This window comes from Trichoderma citrinoviride (assembly GCF_003025115.1).
Source record: "Trichoderma citrinoviride strain TUCIM 6016 unplaced genomic scaffold BBK36scaffold_10, whole genome shotgun sequence".
NCBI lineage: Eukaryota > Fungi > Ascomycota > Sordariomycetes > Hypocreales > Hypocreaceae > Trichoderma > Trichoderma citrinoviride.
Genome location: NW_020194718.1, coordinates 906,216 through 915,921, shown reverse-complemented (window position 1 = coordinate 915,921; position 9,706 = coordinate 906,216). Strand labels below are relative to the sequence as shown.

General features: G+C 53.9%; 1 protein-coding gene across 1 annotated transcript in view; it reads right to left on the bottom strand.

The window, feature by feature from the left end:
- The window catches only part of BBK36DRAFT_1122832 (amino acid adenylation), a gene marked incomplete at both ends in the record, with an annotated part of 69,480 nt that overhangs the window by 58,720 nt on the left and 1,054 nt on the right, over window positions 1–9,706 (bottom strand). The window contains 2 exons of the mRNA XM_024890982.1: window positions 906–912; window positions 3,263–9,647. Of these exons, the coding sequence (XP_024748081.1) occupies window positions 906–912; window positions 3,263–9,647 (6,392 nt within the window). The remainder of the gene's footprint in view (window positions 1–905; window positions 913–3,262; window positions 9,648–9,706) is intronic.

Sequence of the window (9,706 nt, the reverse complement as noted above, 5' to 3'; positions counted from 1 at the left end):
CTTTGCTCCAGGTCCCAAGAGCCGGAAACAGAAACATCGCCGATAACGAGACTGTCTGAGCCAGCAAGCTGCTGGGTAACATGCTCAAAATGGTACGTCAAGGCAGTGATTTGCGACTCGGCAAGGACGTTGGCATTGTAGATGACAAGAAGCTCGACATGGTCTTCATACAAGACGCCTTCCACAATGAGAGGATACGTGAAGTAGTTCTGCATAACCTCTTCCTCGATGCTCTTGTCGTCACCAATGAGAATGGCGTCGGTGCTTTCATCGCCATATTGCAGAAAGTGGCCGGGCTGGATGACAAGCAAGCTGGAGAAGTCACAAGCCTCACGAGCACTTTCGCTGACCTTTGCAATATTCTGCAGTCCAAACTGCTCGTAGGCCACCATTTCAGAGGCCTGGCTCTGGATGTCGTGAAGGAACTGGGCCACAGGCTTCGAACCGTCAAGACGAACTCTGACGGGCACAGTAGCTACGGCAGGGCCAGCAATCTCAGTCATTCCAGCCAAAGGAGCTTGACGACCAGAGATTGTTGTTCCGAAGCAGATATCGTCGGCGTCGCTATACCGGCCTAGGACAATAGCCCAAGCAGCGCGCAGGATCGATGGCTTTGTAATCGAAGTCTCCTCCAGGCTGGGGAACGAGATCTTCTTCTTCATGACGCGAGTGGTGGACGGTGCAGAAGACGCGCCGGCAGCTGGGAAAGCAGCACGTCGAGCATCCTGGAGTTGAGAAGACCAAAAGTCCTTGGCTTCGGCTTGGTCAATCTCAGATGTGTACCGAATAAAGTGAGAGTATGTCCGAGGTGGAGAAGGGCTCTCTTGACGATAGACACTCTGCAAATTTCCGAGAATGATTTGCATAGTCCAACCGTCAAAGGCAGTGTGGTGAATGGTCCAGACAAAGTATCTATCACCGTTGCGCTCTTCGATAAGGGCATAGCGACAGAGGCGTGATCCGTAGGTCATCTCAATGTTCCTTGTCGATTCGATGTAAGAGACCACGTCTTGGCCGTAGGTCACATCCCAGGCAACATCGTCTTTGATAACAACCTGGATAGATGACCCCTGGTTGAGCACGATCCTGGTACGCAGAATGCCACACAACCTGACAGTTTGCTCCCAGGACTCCTTGAAGAGCTGAAGATCGACATGCTTGGGGATCCTATACACATGCTTGGCAATGTATGATCCCGGCTGCTTCACGGCCATAGCCATGAGACCTTCCTGGAAGCTGGTGGTAGGGAAGGCATCTTCAACAGTCTGGTGAGGAAGCAGCTGGCACAAGCTATGAACCTCTTCGCTCACGGCCCAGTCGCGTGTGTTTTCATCGAGAAGGCTGAAAGGCTCAATGACGTTGTTTTGCTGGGTTACATCTCTAGTAGCCTCAACAGCCTTGAGAGCAACCTTTGACAATCGCGGGTCATCGAAGATGTCCTTCACCGTCAAGATGATTCCGGCCTCATTCGCAGCCATAACGCTGTAGATGGCTGCAATGGAATCACCACCCAAGCGCAAGAAGTTGGAGCCTCGGCCAATTGATTCAGGCGAAAGCTTGAGGGTTTCCGCCCAGATCTGCTGCAACCTTGCTTCCATCGGAGTCTCGGGCACCTGCTTGTCCTCTTCATCGGATAGCGTGTAGGCCGTCAACTCTTCTTTGCTCAAAACAGCCGCAGAAGCTCGGAGGGCCTTGCGATCCAGCTTAGCTGAAGTGTTGATGGGCATGTACTTGCAGGGAACAAAGATGGTGGGAATCATGTAGTGAGGAAGGGAGATGTGCAGTTGGCCAAGCATGTCAGAGAACTGCTGCTTCATCTCGGGAGTAGTGGTCAGGAAGATGTCATCCAAATTCTTGCCACTGCCCTTGGTGTCGTCATTGAAGCATAGATAGGTGATGAGGCTGAGACCAGCTTCGTCGTTGTTGATGACATCCACCAGGATCTGCTTCGCGCCAGGAAGGTTGGCCAGGACGGTGTATTCGATTTCACCCAGCTCGACACGCTGGCCACGAATCTTGACCTGGTTATCCTTTCGGCCCATGTACTCAAAAGTTCCATCAGGATTGCGGCGGACCAAATCACCAGTCCGGTAGGCTCGCTTTGGTCCATTGGCGGGAAGCCAGTCGTATGTCATATCCTCCAGCCAGTTCGCCGCAACCTTTGCATCGACATTAAGGTATCCATAAGCCAAGATGGGGCTCTGGATGAGCAGCTCGCCGATACAGCCGATGGGCACAAGACGACTTGGGTCGTTCGGCTCGACAGCCCAGAAAGCACTGGACAGAGGGAATCCCAAGTTGGTAGAAGCACCGTTGTGCACATCCGCGTTGCGAGCGCAAATCGAGGCCTCAGCAGGACCGTAGAGGCCGTTCAGGGTAGTATAGCCCTGCCACCTCTCGGAAGACTTCTTGTTGACGGCCTCGCCACCCAAGTTGATAGTCGTCAAAGATGGGACATCGGCTGGGTTGAGCATATCGGCGACAGTCGGCGTCAAGAAAACCCAGTTAGCCTGAAGAGCGTTGATGACGCCTGCGAGGTTGTTGAGGCGGTCATGGTCCGATGGCACACAAACGCAGCCACCGCGCATAAGGGTGACCAACACATCGAGAATACCGATATCGAAAGTGTAAGCCGAAAATTGGAACACTCTGCTGCCAGGCCCAACACCGGTTTCCGCAGCATGGGCATCGCTTACGGAGGCGAGACTGCTGTGCGGGATGCGAATGCCCTTGGGCTTGCCGGTAGAGCCAGACGTGAACAAAACCGCGTAAAGGCTCTCTGGTGTGGCATCCGACGAGACAAACTTGGTGCTGGGATCGGGCAACTTATCCAAAACAGACATGTCAACAATCAGGAGGTCGATGCCGAGCTCTTGAAGCTTGTCCTTGAGAGAAGGATGAGTAACGATGAGCTTCGCCTGCGTGTCAGATACGATACTCTGCAGACGAGCCAAGGGAGCTGCAGGGTCGAGGGGCACAAGAGCACCACCAGCCATCTGGATAGCAACCATTGTGATCATAGCCGGTGTGCTCTTGGGGAACGAAATGGGTACCATAACGTCCGGCCCAACACCCAGGCTCTGCAGCTTAGCCGCCAAGCGAGTAGCCAGAATACCAACCTCGCGGTACGTGAGCTTGGCGTCCCAGGAATCGAACGCAGGGGCATCGGGTTGCGCTTCAATCTGCTTGTAGATCTCCCAGTGGGTGCAAGATTCAGTCGCCGGGCGATAGCGAGATGCGTCGGCGGCATGCTGGATTTCACGCTCTCCAACAAGAGAGATGTCGCCGATGAGCTTGTTGTCTGGGCTCAGGAGCTGCTGGACGACATATTCGAACTGATAGGAGAGGGCCTCCACCTCAGCCTCGGACAGAATGTCTGGCTTATACACGAACCTCTGGTTCACGTTGTCTTCCGTCATGTAGCTGAGCATGACCAACGGGTAGTTGAAATACTTGTCCATAGACTCGATCAAAAGGTGATCTTCTTCAGCATCCGACTGTAGCAGACCATCTTTCATGTTGAAGATGGAGCTTTCCTGCTCTTTGGGCTGAATAACCAGCAGCGAGGTAAAGTCGCAAGCCTCTCGGGCCTCCGGGCTCAGCTTGGCAATGTTGGGCAGACCATACTGCTCAAATGGAACCATATCCAGGCCATGAGCCTGCAAGTCCTGCAGCATCTGGCTCACAGGCTTATCGGCTTCCAGGTGGACTCGGATCGGGACAGTGGCGATAACAGCACCGGGAGTCGACAAAAGGCCGTCCATGTTAGCCTGACGACCAGAAACAGTCGCGCCATAGCAGACGTCGCTGGCATCGCAATGCTTGCCGAGGACAATCGCCCAAGCCGCTCGAAGGATAGTTGCCATGGTGATGGAGGCGTCCTTGTGGTTGGAGAAGGATACCAAACGATCGACAACACGAGTCGAGTTCTCAGTGCTGTTAGCAGCCAGAGAGGTTCCAGCGGCAGGATAGATGGGTCGTTGAGCACCAGCAAGGTCAGATCGCCAGAAGTTGGCTGCTGCTTCGCCGTCTATGTTGCTCAGATAGTTGATGAAGTTGGAGTAAGGCGTCAAAGAAGCAACCTTTTGGCCATAGTAGCTGTTGTAGACGCCATCGAGGACAATGCGCATGCTCCAACCGTCATTGATGGCATGGTGGATGATCCAGACGAAGTAAATGTCATCCTGGTCCTCAACGAGAGCAAATCTGGTCAAACGAGTTCCATATCCAATGTCCAGCTGAGAAATCACGTTCTTGAACGACTCGAGGTTTTGCCCAGCAGTATCCTCCCAGTCGCCGTCGTTCGAGATGACAGCTTGCACTGCAGAGCCGTCTTCAAGCATAATACGGGTTCTCAGGGTAGCGTTACACTGAACAGCCTCATTCCAAGCATCCTTGAATTTGGCAATATCGATATGCTTGGGCATTCGATAGAACCATTGAGAGACGTATGACCCGCGTTGCTTTGCAGTGAGGGCCATGAGACCTTCCTGAAGGGGCGTGCAAGGATAAGCATCCTCGATCATCTGGTTCTGGCCAAGGCCATACCGGGTTCGCACAGCATCGCTTTGCATAAGTTTGCTCAACGAGCCTGACAGCAGCGTAAAGGGCTTAACCTGAGAAGAGCCACCCGCGCTGGAGAGAAGAGTAGCCTTGGAAGCCACCTGGAACAAACGGGGGTCATCGAAAACATCCTTCACTGCAATGGAAATTCCAGCATCGCGGGCTGCAGACACGAAATAGATGGCAGCAATCGAGTCACCACCCATCCTCAAGAAACTATCGTCTCGACCGATGAAATCAGGCGACAGCTTCAGGAGATCCGCCCAGATCGCCTGGATACGGGTCTCCATTTCCGTTTCCGGGGCACGCTTCTTGCTATCCACAAGGGAATATCTCGCAATGTCGTCCTTACCAAGATTAGACATTGCCAGTCGCAGAAGCTTCATATCCAATTTCGTCGAGGTGATGAAGGGCATGTAATGGCAGGGGATAAACAGCGTCGGGATCATGTACCGAGGAAGTGTAACACTAAGCTGGCCAACCAAGGCAGTAAGTTGGCTCTGGAGCTCAGGAGTCATGGGCGCAAACACATCTCTAACGCTCGTCTCGGAGTTCTTGCCAGCAGTACGGGTCTCTTCGGTAAAGGAGAAGTAGGACACGATAATTGCGCCACCATCGCCCTTTGCCACATCCACAGCCACCTGCTTGACGCCTTCCAGAGACTCGCGGATATGATGCTCGATTTCTCCAAGCTCGACACGAAGGCCTCGAATCTTGACCTGGCTATCCTTGCGCGATCCAAACTCAATCGTGCCGTCCGCGTTATACCGACACAGGTCACCCGACTTGTAGAATCGATCCCAGTGTGCTGCTGTACGATTGGGCACCCACTCAGGGAGGTTCCGGACCAACGATGCCTCGGTCTTGGTAGGATCAGCCAGATACTCGCGGAGGACCGTCGGGCCTTGGATGACAACTTCACCAAGGGTCCCGACAGGGGCCAGTCGCTGCGGATCATGCGGATCAACAATCCAGCAGTAGCCGCCTACCGGAGTACCAACCGTCAGCGGAGATTCCTCGAGGCTCTTCCACTCGTGGAGGGTTGAGAAGACACAGGTTTCGGCAGGGCCCCAACCATTAATCAGGCGCACCTTGCCAAACCAAGCCTCGAACACATCTCGTCCAACAGCCTCGCCAGCAAACAACAGTAATTCCAGACTCGGAACGTCATCAGGGTTCAAAGTGCGCGTAAACGAGGGCGTCAGATAAGCCCAGTTGATTTGCATCGTGTTGATGAAGTCTACCAGGTTGTTCATCCTCGTTTCCTCAGACGGAACGCAGAGACAGCCACCGACTACCCAGGGACCGACGATCTCACCAATGGAGAGGTCAAAGACAAAAGACGCAAATTGAAGCATCCTCACGTTAGAAGTCATTCCAAGGCGCTTGGTAATAGCAGTCTGCGAGGTGCAAACGGCCCTGTGCTGCATAACCAGACCCTTTGGCGTTCCGGTACTTCCAGAAGTAAACAGAACGTAGGCTGCATTGTCTGGAGACACGTTACGGATCGGACCATACGAGCTCTCTTCTGTCTTAGCCAGCTTCTCATCTAGAGTTGAAGACACCTCAACGACGTTATCAACCAACTCTGTGCACATCTCAACGTTGCTGGGGGAAGCCAAGGCCAGCGTCGCCTTCGTCTGCGAGACAACCTGTTGCTGCCTCTGCAGCGGGTGCGAGGGATCCAAAGGAACCCATGTAGCACCAGCCTTGTTGACAGCAATAACAGACACGAAAAACCAGGCCGATTTCTCAAAGCAGACGTGGACGAAGTCCTGATCCTTGACGCCACAAGATTTGACGAGATGGTGGGCGAGGCGGTTGGCAGCGCGATCAAGCTGCGAGTAAGACAGCTCCATATCCCAGGCTTGGATAGCAGGTGAGTTAGGGTTTGTCCTTGCTTGCCTCTCGATAAGTTGGTGAAGACACATGTCGACGATTTCGGGTGTTTCGTCGTTGCTCTTGATCGCCTGTTCCAGATCCCACGAACCAGACACCGAAAGGTCACTCAGGGGCATGTCGGTCGGAGCAAGCAATTGTTGAACAATGTGCTCGTAGTGGACACACAGAGCCTCAAGCTGGCCCTCAGTGATGGCATCAGCGTAATACGTCAAGTCCAGCTCAATGCTGTCCTCGCCAATGCGAGGCTGCAAAACGAGGGGGTAGTTGAAGTAATTGCGCATCGCCTCTTCCGAGAGAGCTTTTTCGCGGGGGCCCTGCTGCAAGATGGCATCAGACGCAGTATCAGCCATGGACGTCAGATGATTGTTTGGCTGAATGACGATGAGGTTGGAAAAGTCGCATGCTTCCTCGGCATCTTGAGACAACTTCGAGATGTTCTGAAGACCGTACTGCTCGTGAGCCACCATGTCCGCCGCTTGCGTCTGGATTTTCTCGAGAAAGGAGGATACAGTCATGCCACGCTCAACCTTGACTCGAACTGGCACAGTCGCAATCATGGGACCTGGAATCTCGTTCAATCCTGGCACCGCGGCCTGACGACCCGACAGCGTAGTACCGAAGCACACATCATCAGAGTCGCAGTAGCGCGCAAGCAGGAGAGCCCACGCCGCGCGAAGGATCGTAGCTGTGGTTACTGACGAGGTCTTTGCGTTATGGAATGGCATAGTCCTCTTCATAACCCGGTCCTCAGATGTGGCAGACAGTCTCGCGGGCGGGAAATGAGCGCGCTGAGCACCATCAAGCTCCTTTTGCCAGTATTTGGTAGAGGCGGCGGAATTGATGGAATCGACATAGCGGATGAAGTTGGAGTACGGGCGCAAAGCTTTGGCTTCGTTGCCATGGTAAGCGTTGTAGAGAGCATCCAGGACGATTCGCATGGTGAGACCGTCAAATACAGCATGGTGAATGAGCCACACGAAGTGGACGCCGCCATTTGCATCTCGAACCAGAGCGTGTCTGCTCAGGCGCTCGCCATAGCTCATGCTAATGCTTCGCGTTCGGTTGAGATAGGCATTGATGTCCAATCCTGGAGCAGGCTGCTCCCAGGCAATATCCTCAGCCATCACAGCCTGGAGAGCTCGACCGCCGAAAAGGACAACTCGCGAACGCAAGCTTCCGCATTGACTGATTGTGGCCTCCCAAGAAGCCTTGAATTGATCAACGTCAATGTCGGGTCTCAGCTTGTACACGACCCTGTGGATGTAAGAGCCAGGCTGCTTCATACCCAAAGCCATGAAGCCTTCCTGGAGAGTCGTACAGGGATAGACATCCTCAATAGTTTCCGTTGCGGTAAGCTTGCACTCCTTTCGGATCTTGTCTTTGATCTCGTCAACCTTGTCAATGCTGACCATGCTGAAGGGCTTCGCTTCAGACATCATTGCGCTGTCGTTTTCGATGGTTGCCACAGCTGCCATCCGGGCAAGCTCAGCGTTGTCCGACACGGCCGCCGGACTCAGACAAATACCGTACTGGTAAGCAGCAGTAACAAGCTCAATAGTGGTGAGAGAGTCACCACCGAGCAGGAAAAAGTTGTGCTTCTTACCAATGTCCTGCTTACGGATCCGGTTCACATCTCGAAGGATCTCAACCCAAACAGCTCGAAGGACAATTTCTACTTCACTGGTAGGCACTTCGTCGTCGGCAAGCTCGCTCTCCAGAGAGCTATCTTCTGCAATAACACGCGCCCGCTTCTCACGAGCTGATAGATCAGTGGCATCGGAGCCCTCATCAGAGGTTCCGTAACTCCAGGGATACTGAGGTAAGCCAGAGATTGCCCTGCCATGGGAGAACAGAGGGGCGAGATTCGGCACAGCCGACTCCTGCCACAGCCTTCCAACAGCAGAGAGAAAGCTCACTGCGCTATCGACTCCACGAGTTTGGGACGAGACGTATTTGCATCGGACATCTGCGGCGGCACAGATCTGGGATAGAGGCACGGAGAGTGCAGAATGAGGTCCAACTTCCAGAAACAGAGTCTCTTCAGATGATACGCCAAGGAGGCTGGAGACAGACGAGCTAAAGCGAACTGGCGAAACAAGGTTGGAGATCCAATACGCAGCTTCAAAGTCGCTCTGTTCCTTGAGCACCTTCTCGCTGACGGTAGATACGAAGGTGACCTTGCTCTTCCGGATCGCTTGCGAAGCGACCTTCTCCGCCGTCAAAAGCTCAAGCAGCTCATTAGCAAGCACAGCCATGTGGTGAGAGTGATAGGCGGTATCAACGCGCAGAAGCCGAGCGGTCACATCAGGCTTGACAGCCTTGACGGACTTCAGCACTCGCTCTACTGCCTCACGATCACCAGAAATAGTGGTGCTGATGGGAGAATTCTCGCAAGCAATCACCACACCCTGCTCCAGGAGCCCCTTCATTTCCTCGACACCCAAGCTCACCACTCCCATGGCACCATCTCTCTGGTTCTTGGCAGTGACATGGCCGTAATAATAAGCAATGGTGATGGCGTCCTCAAAGGAGAGGAATCCTGCAGCATACGCAGCAGCAATTTCACCGCTAGAATGTCCAACAACAGCCTTGGGCGTAACACCAAGGCGGCTGAAACGGTTAACCAGGGCGATTTGAAGCGCCGTGCTGAGAGGGTAGGAGAACTGTGAGGTGTTGATCCGGTTGTTTGAGTCGGCAGCATCCCGGAGAAGCTCCTCCTCAATTGACCAGGTTGCGGGTATCCTCGATCCCTTCAGGACAACATCCATCCTCTTGATGTCTTCCCTGAAATCGGGGTCAGTCAAGATGAGCTCCTTGGCCATTCCCGCCCACTGAGCACCCTGGCCGTTGAATACCATGGTGATGGCAGGGGTCCCTGCGGAAGAATTGACGTAGTTGGAAGTGGTGATAAATGATGAATTCGAGAGGATGGCGAATGCCTTGTGTTCCAAAACCTCGCGTCGAAGGGCACGGGTATAAGCGATGTCGGCAGCATCATCCGGGTGAGCTTCAGCGTACAGACGGTGCAGCTCTATCTGCTTGGCCAGAGAACCCGCGTTCTCTGCAGAGAAGAGAACAAGCTCCGGCCGAGCCTCGGATGCAATCGGAGTAGTTCGGGGGTGGGAGTCGACAATAACGTGAGCGCTGTGTCCCTCAGCGTCAGAAGCAATGATGCTGGCTCTCTCGGCACGGCCATCCGGGAACGGAGTGGCACGCGTCGCCACGATGGTCGAGGATGCTG